Genomic DNA, 24,473 nt, shown 5'->3' with positions numbered 1-24,473 from the left:
CCAACATTCTGTGTCACAGAAGAACATAAGAGAAGCCATGTTGGATCAGGCCAGTGGCCCATCCAGTCCAACATTCTGTGTCACAGAAGAACATAAGAGAAGCCATGTTGGATCAGGCCAGTGGCCCATCCAGTCCAACACTCTGTGTCACAGAAGAACATAAGAGAAGCCATGTTGGATCAGGCCAATGGCCCATTCAGTCCAACACTCTGTGTCACGGAAGAACATAAGAGAAGCCATGTTGGATCAAGCCAGTGGCCCATTCAGTCCAACACTCTGTGTCACAGAAGAACATAAGAGAAGCCATGTTGGATCAGGCCAGTGGCCCATCCAGTCCAACACTCTGTGTCACACAGTGGCTAAAAAAAAATTATATATATCTATATATACACACTGTGGCCAATAGCCACTGATGGACCTCTGCTTCATATGTTTTTTCTTTTTTGTTGTGGCTTAGTCTCTCCTCCGTGGTCCCGTTTACATTTTGATGCCCCATAACATAAGCAAGGTGGATGAAGCCCTTTTTTATATTTTATCAATTTTATTATAGCAAAAAATTAAAAAAAAATGTTACAAACCAGAGCTTAAAGATCTTACGCAGAAGCTTTTCCGCAGTACAGCCGTACAAGAAAGGTCTGAATCAAGCCAACCATCAGTTACAAAACAACAAAGTTCAACAGTTCTGGTGGTAGTATCTCATCTGCAGAGGTAATTGAATTTACACAATCAAGATAAGGAAACCACTTCTCTATGACGTTATTCTTGTACTTTGGTGATTCCAGCGGATGAAGTTTTTTGCAGAATGGAAACCCTTCCTCATCGGGGTTTTGTCTTTCCGAGCAGAGGAGGGGTTGTGCTCCCTCCGAGATGGGGGCGGGGATGCCTGGCCTGCAGAGAGGGAGAGAAACAAATATGGTTTGCACAATTGTGACACATTGCTGTGGGGCTGGGGAACATCCTTGCTGGTAATGAGCACCTTTTTTTTTTTTTAAAGGGCTTCATTAGCTGTTCTGCACTCGAACGGTCAACTGGGGAGTGCTTATCGTTGTTAAAAAGTGTATCTGTTTGTTTTATTGGGCTTTGTGGTGGAGAAGCCTTGGCAAAGGATGACGGAGGAGTTAGGGAAAGCAGATTTGGGGAAGCGAGGGAGAGGCACAAATGGGAGCAGAATTGTGGGTGTGAAGGTGGGGAAGGAATGAAGCACCTGTTCGTAGGTTGGCAGTGGTGGCTGTTGCTTATCCATCCTCTGCATCCCCGTCGCCAAACCTATGCGCTCCTTTGCAGTGTTGTCAGATAACATGGGTGAGAACACGCATCGACGAGACATCCCCTATGATCAGTTGTGATGTCTCCCTCCTTGACCCAGGGCCCAGCCAGATACACCCACCCAGGATCATAGAATCTCAGAGTTGGAAGGGGCCAGACAGACCATCTCGTCCAACCCCCTGCTCAGCGCAGAAATAGCCTATAGCAGGAGTAGGGAATGTTGACTCTCCAGATGTTTTTTTGCCTACAACTCCCATCAGCCCCAGCCATTGGCCACACTGGCTGGGGCTGATGGGAGTTGTAGGCAAAAAAACCTCTGGAGAGCCAATGTTCCCTACCCCTGGCCTATAGCATCCCTGACAGGTGTTTGTCCAGTCACTGATTGAAGACTGCCGGTGATGGGGAGCTCACCACCTTCCTCAGTAGCTGATTCCATCATAGAACAACTCTTCTTGTAAGGAAAGTTTTCCCTAATATCCAGCTGGTACCTTCCCTCTCTTAGACAGCCAATCAAATCTCCAGTAGTCAACCAGACTCCAGCAGTCATACCTGCCCCCCTCGCTGCTTCCTACAGTTGTCTGGTGGGCACTAAAAAAGGGAGTTGCGTGTGCCATGGTGCCCTGTATTTGACCTTCCAGGCTTTGAACCTGGGACTTCCTTAATTTTAAAAGCCCTTGTCCATTAAAAATGGCCCCAAACCCAACTTACTTATGCTTATATAGAGAAAGCATTCCAAAATATATTGAATAAAATGGTCCGCTGCTCTCCGTGTTTATAATCTTCTCTGCTTTTGTTCTTTTCTATTATTTTTTGTAAATCAAACTGCGGTGATCTGTGTGTGTGTGTGTGTGTGTGTGTGAGAGAGAGAGAGAGGTGGCGGAGGCACTCCACAATTCTTCCTTGCTCTACAGCATGTGTTTGTTAGAAACGTCAAGGCTGTGATGAATGTGGACCTTAATCTTCAGTAAAGATTCCATTTAATTTGCAGGCTGAATTTTGTGAGTCCAGATCCGGAGGAATGCCTGGCTCATAGCTATACAGATAACAGAGAATTGCCCTTTTGATTTTATTAATGGGAAATGCTTGTGAAAAGTGTACTGCCATTTTTTTTTCTTTTGGGGGGGGGGGGTTAGAGGGAGAAGCCTGAGGATAGTCTATTTGCCACGGGTTGACAGATGAGTTAAACTTTTTTTTTTCCTTGGTAACCATGTGCTGGGTCATTGTTTCTCATTTGGAGATTGCTACAGACTTAAGTTTATGGAGGAGGAAATGTTGCAAAGATACGGGGAGAGCATCTATTTTAGCTTGCCTCTCTCGCCACACGAGAGTTGTTTATGTGAACGGCGTTGGCTATTGCTGCAGGAAGAGATCAAAGCCCATATGTGCATGACAGATTGTTTCATTTCAAATCTATAGAATAGGCTTTAGGTACTTAGGTTAGTAGAGTGGCCCTTTGAAGGGCTGGAGGAGAGCTCTGTAATTGACTTAGCATGAGGGTTAATCCAGCCCTGGTGCAACAGCTGCAGCCCTTGCTCAAGAGGGCAGTGCACCTTTTCGTGAACTGCTGTTGAACGTGTCACAAATTCAGAGCAAGAAACGGATGCGCTTCTTGTACTTCTGCTGCCAAACTCCATCAACAATTAAGCAGCTCCGGGCAAGCATCTGTGTTTTTGTTTTTTTTAAATCTATGTTTTGTGCTCTTAGACGAGCCCCGTGGTGCAGAGTGGTAAAGCTGCAGTCCAAGCTCTGCTCACAACCTGAGTTCGATCCTGGCAGAAGCTGGGTTTTCAGGTAGCCGGCTCACGGTTGTCTCAGCCTTCCATCCTTGCGAGGTTAGCAAAAGGAGTCCCCAGCTTGCTGGGGGGAAAGTGTAGATGACCGGGGGAAGGCAATGGCAAACCACCCCGTAAAAAGTCTGCCGTGAAAACGTTGTGAAAGCAACGTCACCCCCCAGAGTCGGAAACGACCGGTGCTTGCAGCTTTACTTTTTTTTTGTCCTCTACAAAAGAAATGCTTTGTTTTTTTGTCAAAGACGTTGATTGTCTCTCTGTCTCCTTGTGCCCATTCAGCCTGTCATCCCTCTTGCAAAACATGCCGGGGCCCTTCGGATGCTGACTGTGTGACCTGTCAACCCCACGCCACGTTTGCAAATAGAAGATGTCGGACTTCCTGCAACGAACAGCAGTACCTTAACCTGGTGGGATACTGTGTTGGTAAGTGCGCCAGAAATATGCTCCAGCAGGGGTCCCCAACCTTTGTGGGAGGGGACCTTTGGACATGGGGTGTAGTGATTCCCCACTGCTACACATGGAACCACTAGAATGATCTTGGGCAGTCATAACTCTTCCAAAGCTGTTCTGCTCTGGAGCAGTTTCTGTCAGAACTCTCTCAGCCCCACCTACCTCACAGTCACAGAGTGTCTGTTAGGGGCAAGGGAAGGGAAAGGAGATTGAAGAAGAAGATTGCAGATTTATACCCTGCCCTTCTGTCTGATACTCAGAGTGGCTTACAATCTCCTATATCTTCTCCCCCCACAACAGAAACCCTGTGAGGTGGGTGGGGCTGAGAGAAGACTCTCACAGCAGCTGCCTTTTCAAGGACAGCTCCTACGAAAGCTATGGCTGACCCAAGGCCATGCCAGCAGGTGCAAGTGGAGGAGTGGGGAATCCAACCCAGTTCTCCCAGATAAGAGTCTGCACAGTTAACCACTACACCAAACTGGCTCTCCAGTTTATATTGTACAAACTGGGACTCCAAGTGAAGTGCTTTGGGACTCCAAGTGAAGGGCAGGGTGTAAATCCAATCTATTCTGTATGTTGGGGACCCCTGCACTGTGGTTTTCAGTACAAGTTGTGATTCCTCTCTCACGTTTCTATCCTGTCTTTCCTCTGGAGTGCTCTTTTATATATATGCACATCTTTTTTATTTTAATGTATTAATTTGTAGGCTGCCTTTCAGCCATAAACACTCCCAAGCCACTTTCAAATGAAAGCAAATTGAAAACTGAAGATCAGAAGAGGCCTCTTGGGATATGGGACAGTCAGCCTTTTCCCTCCATCCCGTCCTCCGCTTGTTCTGGTTGTTGTGCTGTGATTTCTCTTGCTCGTGGCCTCAGCTTCATGTAGGGTTGCCAACTCTGGGCTGGGAAATTCCTAGAGATTTTGGAGGTGGAGCCTGGGGAAGGAGGGGTTTGGGAAGGGGAGGGTATATTGTCCTGGAGTCCACCCTCGAAAGCAGCCATTTTCTCCTCTGTCTTCTGGAAATCAGTTAAAATTCCTGGAGGTGTTCAAGCCCCACCTGAGTCTGGCAACCTGAACCCTATGATGGACATTATCAGCAGCAGCCCCAGTCCCCTGAAATGGCCTTCCTGATGCCATCCCTCTAGCAGTGTTCAGGTATTGCTGTAAAACAGTTCATTTTAGGAAGCTGTTCACAGGAGTCTCACCTTTCTGAATTTGCTGTATTTGGCTGATTTATCTATTTTAGGTTGAGGTGCGATTGGAAGGCTATGGCCAGATTTGTTGACTTTAGAGCCAGTTTTGTATACTGGTTAAGAGTGTCAAACAATGCCGGGACCACGGAGGTTCAACAATCAGGAAATGACAGAAAAAATACTCTCCGTGTTACAAAACAATATCAAAATATAATTGCAGTATTTTCCACGACGACATTGTGTTACAATATAAATTCCAGTGACAAATACCATCCGAAGCACACAACTCCAGGCTTGATTCCCCACTCCTCCACAGGAAGCCAGCTGGATGGCCTTGGGTCAGTCACAGTTCTCTCAAGAGCAGTTCTCTCAGAGCTCTCTCAGCCCCACCTATCTCCCAGGGTGTCTATTGTGGGAAGAGGAAGGGAAGGAGACTGTAAGCTGCTCTGAGGCTCCTAGTGAAGGGCAGGGTATAAATCCAAATTTTCTTCTTCTTCTTCTTCTTCTTCTTCTTCTTCTTCTTCTTCTTCTTCTTCTTCTTCTTCTTCTTCTTCTTCTTCTTCTTCTTCTTCTTCTTCTTCTTCTTCTTCTTCTTCTTCTTCTTCTTCTTCTTCTTCTTCTTCTTCTCCTTCTCCTTCTCCTCCTCCTCCTCCTCCTCCTCCTCCTCCTCCTCCTCCTCCTCCTCCTCCTCCTCCTCCTCCTCCTCCTCCTTCTCCTTCTCCTTCTCCTTCTCCTCCTCCTCCTCCTCCTCCTTTGTCTCAGCAACAACATCAACCTTTATTGGCATTGTAGACTAAGAAGTCTACAGGAGATAAGGGCTACTTAATTCAATTAATGCAAATCTCGCCTTTTAAAAGGCAGATATGAAAAAAGTTGCTACCATTTCAACAGTTACAGCGTTTTTTGAGGAAAGAAGAAAAATGGACTTATAATTATCAGATTGGTCTATTGAATCCATTAACAACTGATCCATTAACAATATTTAATACGAATATCAGAGTAATAATCACAGTACAAAGAACATGCTCAATACTTTCTACTTCCTTTCTTCCAAAATCTCCCATGAAGTACTGTCTTGAGTTTCCTCATGACAAGAAAGGCAGGATATTTAATAAAATAAAAAAGAGATATTCCCATCTTCCCCTCCCGTGCCACATAGCAAAATCCCACATAGATAGTTGACTGTTCTTATTTTTCTCTCAGCTGAACTCTGCAGTGGGTTTGGCTCACAGTCAGAGACTTGTCCAGTGCTGTGGAATAAGTGCACCGTATCATGGCTGAGTGAAAACAGACAAGACTAAAACCACACATCAATTCACCTCAGAGCTGTGTGAGAAAACCAGAGGAGGCCTAACCCTTCACTGCTTGGTTTGAATGGCAGACATCTTTTCAGGGGGCATGAGGGGGGGAAGGTTTAGGGTTTGCTTATTTTATTTTTGGTTTTAACGGAAAAAACGTTTTTAAGTATTATTGACAGCTGCTTTGAACCACAAATCAAGGCAGGATGTAAATGCTTTAATAAATAAATAGAATAACATCTGACTCTTCTGCTCTACTACTAGTATTGTAAAGGGGAGGGAAAGAATTGCATTTAAGGGGGAGGAGTTAATAACCAAGCAGAGATCTACTTTTGACTGATGACTGAAAGGTTAAAATGCTCTTTGTTGCATCTGTATGAGACTTCCCTTCTCGGTTCTGTCTTCACAACCCTACAAGTTAGGATAGACTGCATTTTTGTGATTGACTTGAGGTTACATATGAGTCTTGTAGCAGAGGATCCAATAATGAATTATATTTTCTGTTTTCTTTTTGTTTCTATTTTTTGTACATGTGTGTGTGTTGCACCTGGAAGTCATGTCAGCCTCTGGTGACTGACCCCTGCTCAGGGCCCGGAGGATATTCAGAGAGGCGGCTGAATAAAGCCTGCCCCTGTCCTCCTGACTTGGTATTTCAAGGAGGTCTCCCATCCAAGTACTAACCAGATTTGTCCTGTTTAGTTTCCGAGATCTAACAAGATCAGGCTTGCCTGGACTATCTAAGTCAGGGAATGAATTGCATTTTCCTTGCGTCCTTGCTTGGTCTTCTATGAGGACTTTCGATCAGACGTGCACTGTGAGTTCCATGCTTGGAAATCAGTCCAAGTCCACAAGGCCCAATTCAGATTGTGACTGTGGGTAGAGGGAGGATAAGCCTTCCAACCTGCATCGTTTTTCCTGATCTGAAGCGGACCCCAGGGAGTTGCTGTTTTCACCATTATGAGAAACTTACTTGTAGCCACCAGTAGATGCAAACTGCCCCAGTGTCGCTGGGGCCTTTTCAGATCTGGAAAATATCAGGGGGGAAGCATAAGGCCCCTTTTCCCCACATAATGTTATTCTGCTTTGAATCATCACGCCTGGGAGCTGAGTTCCAACTAGGGTTGCCTATCCCCAGGTGGGGGCAGGGGATCCCCCAGTTTGGAGCCCCTCCCCCTGCTTCAGGGTCATCAGAAAGCAGGGGGTGGATTTCTGCTAGGCACTCCATTATTCTCTGTGGAGATCAATTCCCACAGGGTATAATGGAGAATCGATCCATGGGTATCTGGGTCTTGGGGGGGGGGGGTGTTTTTTGAGGTAGAGGCAACGATTGTTCAGCATAGCATCCAGTGCCTCTTCTCAAAACACCCTCCAAGTTTCAATAAGCTTGGACTAGGGAGTCCAGTTCTAAGAGCCCCCCAAAGAAGATGCCCCTATTCTTCATTAGAAATAAGAGGAGGGAAGGCATTTAAAAGGTGTGCAGTCCCTTTAAGTGTGATGGCCAGAACTCCCTTTGATGTTCAGTCATGCTTGTCGCAACCTTGGTCCTGGCTCCACCCCCAAAGTCCCCAGATATTTCTTGAATTGGACCTGGCAACCCTAGTTCCAGCCATGGTAATGGCAGCACCCATTGAGCAAAGTTCTTGGGGGCGGATCTGGAGATAGGACTTGCCAACCTCCAGGTGGGGCCTGGAGATCTTCTGGGGTTACAGCTGATCTCCAGATGGCAGAGATCCATTCCCCTGGACAAAATGGCCGCACTGGAAGGTGGACTCGATGGCCTGATGGCCCACTGTGGGCACTTCCCCTCACCAAACCCTATTATCCTCAGGCTCCACCCCCAACATCTCCAGCCATTTCTGAACTTTGAACTGACAACCCTACCTGAGGAGAGGGCGATGCAGAAATTGGCCCAGAGTGCGGATTTGAACCTGGGTTTCCCATTTCCTCATCCCACACAACTCCAGCAGTCCAGTTTCATATTTCTTATGAAAGTTCTATAAGACTGTTTTATTGGGGCTGAGTACTGGTAACTGGTGTAAAGCTGGTATTTTGAGGGTTTTATTAGTTATATTTTGGCTCCATTTCTCTGCCATGTATGTGTTTAGGAATTTTTTTTTTAGCAGGTCACGCAGAGCTATGAGTCCCAGATAAATAAAATTTTAAAAATGTATGGCTGAGTCTATGTTGTGGGCCACCTGTCAGAGAAATTGATTAGGTCTGAATTGAGTTGAGTTTTTAATATATGAGAGGCCAAGACTGTCAGGAAGAGATCCTCAGAAAAGGTATATTGGCAGAGCTTTGAATGATGGATGGGCTATGTCAAGAGAGGGGGTGGCTGGGAAGAAAGCTACGATTTATTCCTATAGGTAGTGGACACGATTCACTAGTGAAGCGCACAGCACCCACTGAGGAGGAGGAGACTGGATTTATGCCCTACCCTTCACTCAAGAGTCTCAGAGCAGTTTACAATCTCCTTCCCTTTCTTTCTCCACAGCAGAGGTAGGTGGAACTGAGAGGGCTTCGGAGAATTGATCTTAAGAGAACAGTTCTGAAAGGACTGTGACTGACTCAAGGTCACCCAGCTTGCTGCATGTGGAGGAGGAGTGGGGAATCAAACCCAGCTCTCCAGATTAGGGTCCACCCCTTTTAACTACTACAGCAAACTGGCTCTCAAAAGGGAGAGATCCTCAGAAATGGTACCGGAAGAGCTTTGAATGATGGATAAGAACATAAGAAGAGCTGTGCTTGATCAGACCAGTCCAAAATCTTACCTTGCACAGCGACCAACCAGTTCCTCTGAAGCATCAACAACAGGGCAAACAGGCCGAGGCTTTTCCCTGATGTTGACTCCTAGTGGATTTCAGAGGATTAGTGCCTCTGAACATGGACATTCCCCTCAGCCAGGGGTGGAATTCTAGCAGGAGCTCCTTTGCGTATTAGGCCACACACACCTTGATGTAGCCAATCCTCCAAGAGCTTACAAAAAAAGAGCCTTGTAAGCTCTTGGAGGATTGGCTACATTGGGGTGTGTGGCCTAATATGCAAAGGAGCTCCTGCTAGAATTCTACCCCTGCCCTCAGCAACCAATGGGCTATGGATTATGTCAAGTAGGAGAATGGGTGCAGAAAGGCTAAGATTTTTTCATATAGACAGAGGACATGATCTGCTGGGAAAGTGCCCAAGACCCATTGAAATGAATGGGTCTTCAGAAAAGGTATATTGGCAGAGCTCTGAATGATAGATGGGCTATTTCAAGAGAGTAAGTGGCTAGGGAGAAATCTAACAGGCTGGGTCGAGAGAGGAAGTGGGTAGGGAGAAACCTAAGTAGACACCGGACACAGGGAAAGTGCACAGGAGTTGTCAAAATGGAGGACAGCTGTATGAAAGTGTCTCCATTTCAATGGGACATGCACCGGGATGGCTTTTTATCCTGTCCATTTTTATCCTACCCTTTTTGTAAGGAGCTCATATGAACATATGAAACTGCCTTCTACTGAATCAGACTCTCAAAGTCTGTGTTGTCTACTCAGACTGGCAGCGGCTCTCCAGGGTCTCAAGCTGAGGTTTTTCACGCCTACTTGCCTGGACCCTTTTTAGTTGGGAGATGCCGGGGATTGAACCTGAGACCTTCTGCTTACCAAGCAGATGCTCTACCACTGAGCCACCATCCCTCCTCCTAAAATTTCTGCCTGTCTGATATGAACATATGAGATATGAAGCTGCCTTCTACTGAATCAGACCCTCGGTCCATCAAAATCAGTATTGTCTACTCAGACTGGCAGCGGCTCTCCAGGGTCTCAAACTGAGGTTTTTCACACCTACTTGCCTGGACCCTTTTTAGTTGGGAGATGCTGGGGATTGAACCTGGATCCTTCTGCTTACCAAGCAGATGCTCTACCACTGAGCCGCTGTCCCTCAGACCAACATATACGGCTCTCCCTTTCACATTTTATTCATAACAGCAACCTTGCGAGGTAAGTCAGACCCAGGGAAAGCGACTAGCCAGATTTCACCCAACAAGCTTTGTGGAAGAGGGTAGATTTGAACTCAGCTTCCCCCAGTCTTCTCAGTGGATCATGCGCAGTCCAGACTGCACGCACGAACCTCAGCCAGGAGATGCTAATTGCACTTACCTATTTAGAAGAGATGCATTGCATTTTAATCTACCGGGAGGGCAAAGTAGAAATGCTGCCTGGGAATTGGTCCAGTCACTTCAGTGCTTTAATGTGGCCATTCTTCCTCCCGCTTATTGAGGGGAAGATAAGACTGGAGAGGCTTATGCCAACACTCAGCGCTTCCAAAAAAGATAATGGATTGGGGAGAGGGAGAAGAAAGAAAGGGTGGTGGGGGGGGGGGGGAATGCAAAACTCTTCCAAATTATCCTTCTTGAGTTCATCGCTAGGGCCCACTCCCCTTCACTGCGTTGCATTTGGCTTTAGGAAACCAAATGGTTCGTTTCTTTGATCTCGAGAAATCATTTCTCACAGCTTATTTGTTTTCTCCCACAGCCGAAGTTATTATTTCTGTCTTCTAGCAGCAGAGATGGAGAAAGCAGAGATTGGTACTGATAGGGAAAAAAGGGTTGTGGGGGGGGGGGGGGCAGGGGAGGGAGACTTGAGTCCAAATTAATTGTGCAGCTTGGTTTTTTCCCCTTTGGTGCCTCTTTCTCCGCTTTTTAAAAAAGGGCTGGCTCGCTTTGCCTACCAACGTTTCCAGGGTTTGGAAAAGGAAAGGAAAGGTCCCCTGCGCAAGCACCAGTTGTTTCCGACTCTGGGGTGACGTTGCTTTCACAACGTTTTCACGGCAGACTTTTTTACGGGGTGGTTTGCCATTGCCTTCCCCAGTCATCTACGCTTTCCCCCCAGCAAGCTGGGGACTCATTTCACCGACCTCGGAAGGAAGGAAGGAAGGCTGAGTCAACCTGAACCAGCTACCTGAAAACCCAGCTTCCACCCGGGATCGAACTTGGGTCGTGGGCAGAGCTTAGAACTGCAGTACTGCAGCTTTTAACAGTCTGCGCCTCAGGGCTCTTTTTCCAGGGTTTAGCCTCCAGTTAAAAGGCCACAGGCAGTAAGCACAGGAAAAGATCTCTCAGTGTCTGGGAGCTTGCAGAGTTGCTGCCAATCTGTGTAGCCAGTTCTGGGTTAAGTGGATCAGTGCTCTATCTTGATGTAAGGCAGGTTCCAGAGAGGAAGGCTTGTATCGTAGCCCTCCTCAGATGGAAAGTGGCACTTTGGTGTCATGGTTAAGTGCGCGGACTCTTATCTGGGAGAACCGGGTTTGATTCCCCACTCCTCCGCTTGCAGCTGCTGAAATGGCCTTGGGTCAGCCATAGCTCTCGCAAAGTTGTCCTTGAAAGGGCAGCTTCTGGGAGAGCTCTCTCCACCCCACCTACCTCACAGGGTGTCTGTTGTGGGAGAGGAAGGTAGAGGAGATTGTAAGCTGCTCTGAGACTCTGAGAGTCAGAGTGGATGGCAGGATATAAATCCAATATCTTCTTCTTCTTCTTTGGTGGATGAGCCCCTTTGGTCAGAGAGGAAGGCTCCATAATAGGGATGCCAGTCTCCAGGTGGGACCTGGGGATCCCCAGTAATTACAGCTCATCTCCAGACTATGGGGATCAGTTCCTCTGGAGAAAACGGATGCTTTGGAGGGTGGGCTCTATGGACCCCAGTGAGGTCTCTGTCTTCCCCAGGCTCCATTCCCAAATATCCAGGATTTTCCTGACCTGGATTTGGCAGCCCTGAGCCCCTTCCTCCTCTGCCAGTAGCCAGGCGGGACCTGACAGCCCTGCTGGAGAAAGACTGATGTTGCTATTGATGCGCTGATATCACATCTTGCTGTTTCTGACTCTTGTTGTGAAAAACAGAAATTAAGAAGTAAAACAGACATCACTTCTGGCATGAAGAGAAGTGACGTCATTGTGTTGCCAGCTACTCTCTCACACTTTGGGCAAGACTCTATGGTTTCGCCACAGAGTTTTGACTGAATTCTAGAGTGTCCATGTTATCGTGATGATGTCACTTCTGGTTGCGCAGGAAGTGACGCCCGCAATGGAACCCAGCCACCATTCCCCTATTTTTTCTCTCACTGCCCGGATGATCAGTGCCAGAAAGGGCCCACTGGGAGTGAGAGATATCCTGCTCCCCCAGTAGGAACATCATCATCATTATTATTTTATTGGATTTATAGCCCACCCTCCCTGCTGAAGCAGGCTCAGGGTAGCTCACAACAATAAAAAAATTTACACTTCTGAATAGTTAAAGACATTAAACAGATTAACCAGTGAACAATTAAAAAACATTAAAAGCAATTTGGTGCTAGTGTTGTTTCCAGTGTATTCAGCCCTCTAGGTATCCTCCTAGCTCAGTTGAAGGCGAGTTGAAACAAAGTTGTCTTACAAGCCTTGTGGAACTAGGGAAGGTCTCGCAAGGCTCTTACTTCTTCTGGGCAGCCCTAAAGGCTGAGCAGAGCGATAGAATAATTTTAGACTGGTGTCTGTAGTGGGAATTGATCTGAAGTGAAGTTGCTCAGTCCCTTTCAGCCGCTGCCTCCAAATTTTAGAGCTCCCCCCCCACCTAAGGTGACAGCAATGTCATCCCTACAGAAGGTTTTTATATCCCATTTGTTTCTACCTTGAGGAGTCTTAAAGAGGCTTGCAGTCACCTCCCCTTCCTCTCCCTGCAACAGTCACCTTGTGAGGTAGGTGGGGCTGAGAGACTTCTGAGAGAACCGTGACTGTCCCAAGGTCACCCAGATGGCCTCATGTGGAGGACTGTGGAATCAAACTCAGTTCTTCGGATTAGAGGCCACTGCTCTTAGCCGCTACATCTCACTGACTGTGAAGCAGCAGCAGGGGAAGGCCTCACCCTCTATGCCCTGGTTGTGAGGAATCAAAGAAAGGACCCCACGCAGCATATGGTTCCATCCATTCATCTAAATGAAAGTGCTAGAAACTTGAAAATGGAAAGAGCAACTAGAATGCTTGAGCTGCTTTGGAAGCAACTTAACGGCTCTTGGCACACAAGCACATGCATGCGCACACACACCCCCCCCCCCCATGCTTGTTTCTGTGACCCTAGTCAAACTTTCACCTTCTTCAAGAGACCTTTCCTCATCTTGCTGTTCAAAACACGCGACGGCTCATTCCTGCAGTCAGCCAATCAAATGCGATCTATTTGAAAAAAACACTCGTATTTCCATGAGCTGCACAATTTGCATATATTGCTTCATTGGCACTCTTGAAGAATTGTGGCGTGGCAGTGGCTTGTCACGGAATGTTGTTTTTTGATTTGTAGTGTGCGGCTCCCCCTTTTTCCTGCGTCTCGATCTCCAAACACTTACGGAAATGTCACTCGGTGAATTCATTTTTGCAGGTTATTAATCATCAGCTAACAAGCAGCTGTCACATAAACACCGTGCAACTGAAAACACTACATTTATGTTATGTAATGTGTGTCTTAATATCGCAAGGGCTTTTTTCAGGGGTGGGGGGGGAAACCCATACACCTGACTTCTATAACAATATTTTCATAGCTATCTAGTCATCCATCAATGCTAATTCAGAATGTTCTTTTCCGGATCCTCGAGGGAGAAGGAGAACAGTGTGTTGAAACTTCAAGGGAACGCTTTTTTGCATTCAAAGTCACATCTTATTCTTTCGGTACCCGGAGGGGAAACTGTTTGCTGATTGCAACCTAATTGCAACAAGAGACGCCCGTGGCAAAAAAGAACATTCTAACCGTGGGAGACTTTTAAATTTTTTCACCCTGTGTGTCTCAGCAAGGAAAATGACTCTTTTCTGTCTTCAGCGAGGGAGGGCAGTTACTCAGGTTGAAAGAAGGCTGGAGGCTACGGGAACCAATTAACAGGAGTTAATTTAATTGGCAATGAGAAGAACCTTTCTGAAAGCCAGTGGAGGTGGGATTCCAGAAGCATGTGATTTATTTGTCCGTTTGTTTTTACGGGCTACGATGTTGCATACTGCCCTGCCGCAGTGTTTTTGCAGCAGTTTGCAATCATCGGAAACACTTTGTAAAAATCAACCCAGGCGACGCAGCTGTGGCACACAGTGGAGGTACATAAGCAATGGATGTACAGCAGCTCACAGCGATCGCCACAAGAACAAAACGGAGTGGAACAAGGAATTTTGGAGGATAGGGGATGATGGCTGGTTAAAGCTGCCCCAGGAATGGCAGGCCAGTTTGGTGTAGTGGTTAAGTGCGCGGACTCTTATCTGAGAGAATCGGGTTTGATTCCCTACTCCTCCACTTGCAGCTGCTGGAATGGCCTTTGGTCAGCCATAGCTCTCACAGGAGTTGTCCTTGAAAGGGCAGCTGCTGTGAGAGCCCTCTCCAGCCCCACCTACCTCACAGGGTGTCTGTTGTGGGGGAAGAAGATAATGAAGATTGTGAGCCACTCTGAGAGTCAGAGTGAATGGCAGGGTATAAATCCAATAGAGTGAGCCAGTTTGGTGTAGTGGTTAAGTGCGCGGACTCTTATCTGAGAGAACCGGGTTTGATTCCCCCCTCCTCCACTTGCAGCTGCTGGAATGGCCTTGGGTCAGCCATAGCTCTGGCAGAGGTTGTCCTTGAAAGGGCAGCTGCTGTGAGAGCTCTCTCAGCCCCACTCACCTCACAGGGTGTCTGTTGTGGGGGAAGAAGATAATGGAGATTGTGAGCCACTCTGAGAGTCAGAGTGAATGGCAGGGTATAAATCCAATAGAGTGAGCCAGTTTGGTGTAGTGGTTAAGTGCGCGGACTCTTATCTGAGAGAACCGGGTTTGATTCCCCACTCCTCCACTTGCAGCTGCTGGAATGGCCTTGGATCAGCCATAGCTATCGCAGGAGTTGTTCTTGAAAGAGCAGCTGCTATGAGAGCCCTCTCAAATCCACCCACCTCACAGGGTGTCTGCTGTTGGGGAAGGAGATAAAGGAGATTGTGAGCCGCTCTGAGACTCTGATTCAGAGAGAAGGGCAGGGTGGAAACCTGCAGTCGTCTTCTTCTCAAGCGGATCTAAAAAGTGTGTCCAGATGCAAACATCTGCCTGCTGTCCCTGCCCTGTACTCCTGGTCCGGATGAGAGCTGCCTCAGAAAGGTATCATTTCCAAAGTAGTACCTAATATCTGAGGCAGTTCTGATGGGCCCCCGCCCCCAGCCGTCTGGACAGCCAGGAAGCAGCCGGGGAGCAGCAGACAGTATGCGATTGCAATAAAAAAGGCCAACGCCATGCTGGGAATTATTAGGAAGGGAATTGAAAACAAATCAGCCAGTATCATAATGCCCCTGTATAAATCGATGGTGCGGTCTCATTTGGAGTACTGTGTGCAGTTCTGGTCACCGCACCTCAAAAAGGATATTATAGCATTGGAAAAAGTCCAGAAAAGGGCAACTAGAATGATTAAAGGTTTGGAACACTTTCCCCATGAAGAAAGGTTAAAACGCTTGGGGCTCTTTAGCTTGGAGAAACGTCGACTACGGGGTGACATGATAGAGGTTTACAAGATTATGCATGGGATGGAGAAGGTAGAGAAAGAAGTATTTTCTCCCTTTCTCACAATACAAGAACTCGTGGGCATTCAATGAAATTGCTTGAGCAGTCAGGTTCTGCCACTGTGTGACACAGAGTGTTGGACTGGATGGGCCGTTGGCCTGATCCAACATGGCTTCTCTTATGTTCTTATGACAGGTGTGTGAGCTCTTGGCTGCTCCTCCAGGGCGCCTGTGGCCTGTCCCTGTCCCGGGGGCAGGCAGTGTGCCATCTGCGCACTCCCGGATGCTCCTTTTCTGGTCGGTTCACTTTCTGGTCGGCTTGATGCCGCCCTGAGCCGGTGGTCTGTAACCAGCCAATGAGTTTTATCCATTGCATTTTGTATTCCTCTCTTCCAGAGCATCAGGAGGGCAACCCCATCGTATTTTCTCCCACGGGACCCAGCAAGGCTAGGCTGAAAGAAAAATTGTTTGCCAAAAGCTCCAGAGGGACTGGTGTAGCTGAAGGGAAATTTCTAAAATTGTCTGTGCCACGATATGAATCCTCTTTTGTTGGTGCCTGTTGACGTCACAGGGCATGAGTTTTCGAATTTCCTAGATGCAACTTGGATGCTGTCATTCAGGGAGCACATCAACACATGTGGAATGAGCAGGATTATACTTGCTGGTTCTGCCCTTGAACTCTGCACATGGATTGGCTATTCTGCAGAGATTCAGTGCGGGCACGGTTGCATATTTGCACAGATCGTGGAGAATCAGGAGATGTGATTCTGCACCCTGCCACATAACGGGGGCTTTTTTTGCGACAGAAACGCCTTTTCATATTAGGCCACACACCCCTGATGGAGCCAATCCTCCTGGAGCTTTCAGGGCTCTTCTTATAGGGCCTACTGTAAGCTCCAGAAGGATGGGATACATCAGGGGGTGTGGCCTAATATGCAAAGGAGTTCCTGCTACAAAAACAGCTCTGCACATAATGCATTCGATTACCTTATCTAGTCAACATGATTTCGGAGGAGAGTTTTACAAATACCGTGCGCTGCCAAGCAGAAAGATAAGTGGGTTCAAATGAAGCCTGAATTCTCTCTAAAAGCTAAAAGGACTAAACTGAAGCTATTGTACTTTGGTCATATTATGAGAAGACAGGAGTCAGTGGATAACACAGTATTCACAAGGTGCCGCTACTGAACTCAACTCTTGCTTTTCTACTGAAGAGCACATGGCTGCCCACCTAAAAGTATCTGTAGATGTGTGCAGTGGTGGTGTTGGCAGAGTTGACAGGGCCAGTGTTCTCTCAAGGTCCTTCCAATCCCATGATGGGGTAGGATTCCTTCTGTTCTCTCTTTGCTTGGTCAAAGTCAACCTCAAGAGAGGGATAAACAGAGATTCATAATTGCTTGTAGTTATCTATAGGTAGTGGAAAAGGATATCAGTGCTCATTAAGACGATCTGGGACACTTCAGTTCTCATAATTATGGGCAGGGCTTTTTTTTGTAGCAGGAACTCCTTTGCATATTAGGCCACGCACCCCTGATGTAGCCCATCCTCCAAGAACTTACGGGGCTCTTAGTACAGGGCCTGCTGTAAGCTCCAAGGGGATTGGCTACATCAGGAGGACGTGGCCTAATATGCAAAGGAGCTCCTGCTACAAAAAAGCCCTGATTTATGGGAAACCTATGCCTGTTTGAGTCCTTGGTGCAGCTTTTCCTTTCTACCTTACAGATGGTGATGGTGCCTAAACAAACCATGAAATAGATTCCCCATTAGGGTTTGTAGAATCTTTCGGGATCAAGTGCCATGTTCTACTGGAGAAAGTTTTCCTTCCAGACGTTTTCCTTTCCAGAGAACATCGCAGCTGCAACGCCACTGAGGATGTTCTCCGCAGCTGAGAACGAAACGTCTGGAAGGAAAACTTTCTCCAGTAGAACGCGGCACTTGATCCCGAAAGATTCTACAATCCCTAACGATGTTACCAGCCGTGAAAACCTGAAATCTTAGATTCCCCATTCATTTCTCATGTGACTCTTGAAAAATATAGAGAAAATATCAGCATAGGAGATTGCAAGAAACATTAAAGAGAACTCTGTATTCATTTCGAGGTGGAGGGCATCAACAAAATGCTGTAGTGAAACTTCTAAAGCATCTTCTTCAATGTAAAGTACGTCTCTCCCTCCCCTTTTCCTCCGCCATATTCCCCATGGTCCACCCAATTCACTTTCAGCTTTTTCTTCTCTTATTTTTCCTCTCCCGGAGAGATCAATGGTGCATGTGCTCTCTTTTTGATGTCCACATGGTCAAAGCAGAACTGTAGGCTACAGAGAGATTTCTTTTTCTCCCAGAATAGAGTTGCCCAATTATGGAAACTTGCAGAAGCACAGGCAGCAAAGTCAAACTGACGTGCAACAGCGTTCAGCACAACAGGAGAGTTAAACTTTTGCGGTAACTTTTTTTTGGGGGGGGGGGGCGGGGAGAAATGTAATTAAAGAGGCAGAGAAGGTAGCAACCTGAGATACTGGATATACGATGGGCACCACCTGGCCGAAGAGGAGAACCCCTACGAGGCCACAAAGATTTTTCAGTGTTATACAAAATTTGTGGCTGAAATGACTTGCAGTTCACCTCTTTTATTTCATTTTTATTTCAAATATGTAGAACATAAGAACATAAGAGAAGCCATTTTGGATCAGACCAATGGCCCATCCAGTCCAACACTGTCACACAATGGCCAAAAAACCCAGGTGCCATCAGGAGGTCCACTAGTGGGGCCAGGGCACTAGAAGCCCTCCCACTGTTGCCCCCCCACCCCCATGTTCCAATCACCAAGAATACAGAGCATCACTGCCTCAGACAGAGTTCCATCAATACCTTGTGGCTAATAGGCACTGATGGACCTCGGCTCCATATGTTTATCCAATCCCCTCTTGAAGCTGTCCATGCTTGTAGCTGCCACCACCTCCTGTGGCAGTGAATTCCAAGTGTTAATCACTCTTCAGGTGAAGAAATGTTTCCTTTTATCTGTTCTAACCCGACTGCTCAGCGATTTCATTGAGTGCCCACGAGTTCTTGTGTTGTGAGAAAGGGAGAAAAGTACTTCTTTCTCTGCCTTCTCGATCCTATGCATAATTTTGTAAACCTCTGTCATGTCACCCCTCAGTCGGCGTATGTCCAAGCTAAAGAGCCCCAAGCGTTTTAACCTTTCTTCATGGGGAAAGTGTTCCAACCCTTTAATCATTCTAGTTGCTCTTTTCTGGGCTTTTTTCAATGCTGTAATATCTTTTCTGAGTTGCGGTGACCAGAATTGTGCACAGTACTCCAGCTGAGGCCGCACCATCGATTTATACAGGGGTATTATAACACTGGCTGATTGTTATCAAAGATTTCAGGTTTTCACGGCTGGTAACATCATTAGGGTTTGTAGAATCTTTCGGGATCAAGTGCCGTGTTCTACTGGAGAAAGTTTTCCTTCCAGATGTTTCGTTCTCAGCTGCGGAGAACATCCTCAGTGGCGTTGCAGCCGGAGCAGGCGCTCTGACCTTCTTGGCTGCTGTGCATTGAGTGGGGCCAGGGCTGCTGGAGAGCTGCTATTTCTAGGCTAGAGGGGGTGTGGTGAAAGGGCAATTGGTTTGTGGATGTGCCCATTGTTTGGTGGGGCTTCCTGGAAGGGTAGTGATAAGGAAACTGGTTGTTGAATGTGACTGGCTGATTGTCTTCCTAATAACCCCCAGCATAGCGTTGGCCTTTTTTTATTGCAGTTGCCCACTGTCTTGCTCCCCATATTTCCTGGGACTCAAGGTGTCTAAACCCCGACTGTAAGTTTCAAGGATGCAAAACATAAAAGGACCTTAACCAACAGAGAGATTTAAAAACATATACGCTTGGATCCTATGCCGTCATTACCCCCGGGCGTCTCTCCAGGTTCTGCAGAGACTTTCCTCTGCTGTGGCCCTTGCTTCCTATGCCGCTAGCAGTTCCACATGCACAAGATCATGGTTCTTCAAGGAATTCTTTGCACATGCAGAAGAGCTGACAGCAGCAAAAGCAGAGAAGGCAGGAGTTTTAGCAGAGGAAAGCCTCTGCAGAGGCCAAAGAGCACCTCCAAAGGAACAGTTTCATGAAGTATAAGCTGCAGAGTCTTAAAAACACAGAGGCCGTTTTCCCACTCACCTTTTACTGGCGCCACGACCATCCTGACGCCGGCGAATCTGCCTGGATTTCGCAACAGAAGCGCTGGCGCTCCCAGAAGCGCCGGCGCTTTCCGTCGCTAAGCCAGCGCAAACGTTTTCCTGCATCTTTGCGATTTCCGTTTGCGCTGGCTTAGCGACGGAAGTAGCCGGCGCTTCTGGGAGCGCCGGAGCTTCTGATGCGAAATCCAGGCAGATTCGCCGGCGTCAGGATGGTCGTGGCGCCAGTAAAAGGTGAGTGGGAAAACGGCCAGAGAGATTAAAAACAGACTGCTGAGACAATTCAGCCTTATCTAAGTGCCTTCTGAAACAGAACTGTCTCATGCTTCTTCTTGAATTTAACCAGGAGTCACTCACTGTTTCAGTCCTTTCTCCCTACCACAGAATAATACCATGATCTACCTGATACTGGGCAGACAGTCCTGAGAGAGGGCAATTCAAGGAGAAGGTTGTCCGAGGACCATAACTGGCACATGGGAAGAGGTGGAGCACCTCTGTATGGGGCTTGTTTGGTGTATCGGTTAAGTGTGCGGACTCTTATCTGGGAGAACCAGGTTTGATTCCCCGCTCCTCCACTTGCAGCTGCTGGAATGGCCCTGGGTCAGTCATAGCTCTCACAGAACTTCTACCATATGTGGTGGACTTGTGAAAGAGCTAAAATGTTTTGGCAGATGATTCAACAAGAGATATCTAAGATCCTAGGATATGAATTTAAAAAAGAAGCAGAGACATTTTTGCTGGGATTACAAATGGAGAATTTTCCAAAAGAAGATAGAACTTTAATATGGTACTTGCTCTCAGCTGCTAGGACATTGTATGCGCAGTTGTGGAAGCAAGAAAAAATACCAGAAAAGTGGGACTGGACTTTAAAAGTTATGTCATGGAGTGAAATGGATAAGCTAACAAGAAAATTAAGAGACTGCGATTTAGAACTCTTTAATCGGGAGTGGAAGAAACTCAGAAGATATGTAGAAAAAGAGTGGAAAATAAAAGGACACTGGACAATTTTTGAAGATTAAGACCTTTAAGACAAGAATATAACTTTTGAAGGGTTTTCTTTCTTTTTTTTTTTTCCTTAATCAATTTTCGTTTTTTCTTGATAGTTAAAGGTACCTTTAATATCTGTTTTCTAAAAAATAACACTGGCGGGGGTCAATTATTGGGGGGTGGGGTGGGAGGAAAGTAAAATGTGGGGTAGAATGATGCTTTCATCTTAAGGTTTTTCTTTTATAAGCTGTAGAAATAGTTCTACTACCATATGTTACTAATAAAATTGTTTATAGCTCTCACAGAACTGTCCTTGAAAGGGCAGCTTCTGGGAGAGCTCTCTCAGCCCCACCCACCTCGCAGGGTGTCTGTTGGGGGAGGGGAAGGTAAAGAAGACTCTGAGATTCAGAGTATAGGGCGGGATATAAATCCAATATCATCATCATCTTTTTCAACTGGTGTGTACTTTATTGCCGTAGGCTTGTCTAATGGGCAGGCCAGCCCTGAGGTGACCAGTGCAACTGACATAACACCGGTGATATATTCTGAACCCCTGTGAGGAGTTTCACCACTGTTTTATGTGCCAAATGGGACCTTCTGAGATGTCTTCAGAGGTGGCCCCATGTGTTACAGTAGTCTGGAGGTTACGGTAGTGTGGATCAATGCGGTTAGGTCAGCAGAATACAAACAAGGGGTCAGCTTGTGAGCTAGATGCAATCATCCTGCTTTTGGGTTTCTTAGAGGCAGCTGGCCCTGGCCTGGATAGCCACGGCTTTCTGGATCTCCTCAGATCTTGGATGCTAAGCAGGTCAGTATTTGGATAGGAGACCAGCAAGGAATCCCAGAGTCACTACACAGCGGCAGGCAATGGCAGACCACCTTTGAATGTCTCTTGCTTTCAAAGCCTACAATCAACTGTTACTTGATGAGGGGAAGAAAGGCAGCTGGTTGGCTGCTGTGAGAACAGAACGCTGGGCTTGACGGGCTTTGGTCTGTCCCCGCATGGCTTTAGTTGAAAAAAGGTGCGCTTAGCAACAGCACTGATCTGTTTATCCATCAGTTTCTCTGGCCAGCAGCCTCAGTTGCCTAGGGCTCTTAGTTTGATCCCTGTGATTCTTGACTTCACTGTAACTTAGAATCATAGAGTTGAAAGGGATCTCCCAGTTCAGCTTGTCCAACCCACTGCCCAATGGAGGAATTGCACAAAGACCTCTTCCCCACCCTCAGTGACCCCTATTCCATGCCCAGAAGATGGCAAAAAACTTCCAAACTGACCTGAAAATAGATTGCTGAATGACCCCAAAAGTGGCGACCGGCATTTCCCTGGGCATGTAAGAACGGGCCACGAGAACTAATCACTGACACAAGCCTTCCTGCCTTTCTTCTCATGATCAGCCCAGGTTCACAGAATCGGCAGATGGCCATCTAGCCCAGGGGTGGCCAGTGGTAGCTCTCCAGATGTTTTTTGCCTACAACTCCCATCAGCCCCAGTCATTGGCCATACTGGCTGGGGCGGATGGGAGTTGTAGGCAAAAAAAAAAAATCTGGAGAGCTACCGTTGGCCACCCCTGATCTAGCCTCTGCTTTAAAACCTTCAAAGAAGGAGAGCCCACTACCTTCCGAGCAGGGCCAGTGTTAGGCTTTCTGGTGCCCTAAGCGAATCATCCACTAGCACCCCCTCCCCATTATTAAAAATATAGGGAAAATGAGCGCCAAACTTTAAACTTTTCACATTTTTAATTTACTGATTTCTAATTTTAATTTTTTTAAAAAATGTGATATGTTATAAAAAAAATTGTGAGAATAAGTGCTTGCTGGCCACACCAGGAAAGAGGGTGGTGGGATAGGATGAGGTGGGAGACCAAGTCGCACATCAGGGAGAGGGAGGGTGGCTTGGCCAGTTTGGTGTCGTGGTTAAGTGTGCGGACTCTTATCTGGGAGAACAAGGTTTGATTCCCCACTCCTCCACCTGCACCTGCTGGCATGGCCTTGGGTCAGCCATAGCCCTGGCAGAGGTTGTCCTTAAAAGGGCAGATGCTGTGAGAGCCTTCTCCAGCCCCTTCTCCACCTCACAGGGTGTCTGTTGTGGGGGAGGAAGGGAAAGGAGATTGTGAGCCGCTCTGAGACTCTTCGGAGTGGAGGGCGGGATATAAATCCAATATCTTCATCTACCTCACAGGGTGTCTGTTGTGGGGAAGGAAGGTAAAGGAGATTATGAGCTGCTCTGAGACTCTTCGGAGTGGAAGGCGAGATATAAATCCAATATCTTCATCTACCTCACAGGGTGCCTGTTGTGGGGGAGGAAGGTAAAGGAGATAGTGAGCCGCTCTGAGACTCTTCGGAGTGGAGGGCGGAATATAAATCCAATATCTTCATCTACCTCACAGGGTGTCTGTTGTGGGGGAGGAAGGGGGAGGAGATTGTGAGCCGCTCTGAGACTCTTCAGAGTGGAGGGCAGGATATAAATCCAATATCTTCATCTGCCTAACAGGGTGTCTGTTGTGGTGGTGGGGAGGAAGGGAAAGGAGATTGTGAGCCACTCTGAGACTCTTTGGAGCGGAGGGCGGGATATAAATCCAATATCATCTTCTTCTTCTTGGCTTTGTTGAGGGCAGCTTGGTGATGAGCGAAGACGAGGTGACAGTGGTCAGGATCCAGAGTAATGTGTCTGGGAGGGGGCACCCAGTGGTGCCCCGTAGGTCAGTTGGCGCCCTAGGCAATGGCCTACTTTGCCTATTCCCACGCACCGATCCTGCTTGCCGGCCATGTTAGGAAGGAGGGTGGCAGGATAGGATGAGGTGGGAGGCCAAGTCACACATCGGGGAGAGGGGGGGTGGCTTGGGTTTGTTGAGGGCAGCTTGGTGATAGGAGAGGACAAAGGGAGAGTGGTCAGGAGCCAGAGTCATGCTCAGGGAGGGGGCACACAGTGGTGCCCTAGGTGGTGGCTAGGTGGTGCCCTAGGCGACTGCCTACTTTGCCTACTCCCATGCACCGGCCCTGCTCCCGAGGAAGCCTGTCCCACTGAGGAACCACTCTGTCAGGAAGTTCTTCCTAATATTTAGCCAGAAACTCTTTTGATTGATTGATTTAATTAATTCATTTATACCCCATCTTTCTCTCCAGTAGGAACCTGAAGGGGCTTACATCATTCTCCTCTCCCCCATTTTTTATTCTCACAACAACCCTGTGAGGTAGGTTAGGCTGAGAGTGACTGGCCCAAGGTCCTCGGGGAGGAACGGTGGCTCAGTGGTAGAGCATCTGCTTGGGAAGCAGAAGGTCCCAGGTTCAATCCCTGGCATCTCCAAAAAAGGGTCCAGGCAAATAGGTGTGAAAACCCTCAGCTTGAGACCCTGGAGAGCTGCTGCCAGTCTGAGAAGACAATACTGACTTTGATGGACCAAGGGTCTGATTCAGTATAAGGCAGCTTCATATGTTCATATATATGTTATATATGTCTCCCAGCAAGTTTCTGTGGCAGAAGTAGGGATTTGAACCTGGGATCTTCCAGATTCTCATCCCACATTCTTAACCACTACACCACACCAGCTCTCTCTGAGCCAGTGTGGTGTAGTGGTTAAGGGCACAAACACTTATCTGGGAGAAATGAGTTTGATTCCCCACTCCTCCACTTACACCTGCTTGAATGGTCTTGGGTCAGCCATAGCTTTTACAGGAGCTTTCCTTGAAAAGGCAGCTGCTGTAAGAGCTCTCTCAGCCCCACCCACCTCACAAGGTGTCTGTTGGGGGTGGGGAGGTAAAGGAGATTGTGACCGCTCTGAGACTCTGAGATTCAGAGTATAGGGCTGGATATAAATCCAA

At 47.3% G+C, this 24,473-nt stretch overlaps 1 protein-coding gene across 1 annotated transcript in view; it reads left to right on the top strand.

The window, feature by feature from the left end:
• FRAS1 (Fraser extracellular matrix complex subunit 1) overlaps positions 1–24,473 on the top strand; it is a 523,356-nt gene that overhangs the window by 300,999 nt on the left and 197,884 nt on the right. The window contains 1 exon segment of the mRNA XM_060247149.1: positions 3,336–3,479. Coding sequence (XP_060103132.1) covers positions 3,336–3,479 — 144 coding nt within the window.

The sequence above is a fragment of the Heteronotia binoei genome, chromosome 9 (assembly GCF_032191835.1).
Source record: "Heteronotia binoei isolate CCM8104 ecotype False Entrance Well chromosome 9, APGP_CSIRO_Hbin_v1, whole genome shotgun sequence".
Taxonomy (NCBI): domain Eukaryota; kingdom Metazoa; phylum Chordata; class Lepidosauria; order Squamata; family Gekkonidae; genus Heteronotia; species Heteronotia binoei.
Note: the sequence above shows the minus strand (reverse complement) of the source record. Positions and strands in the feature narration are given on the sequence as shown.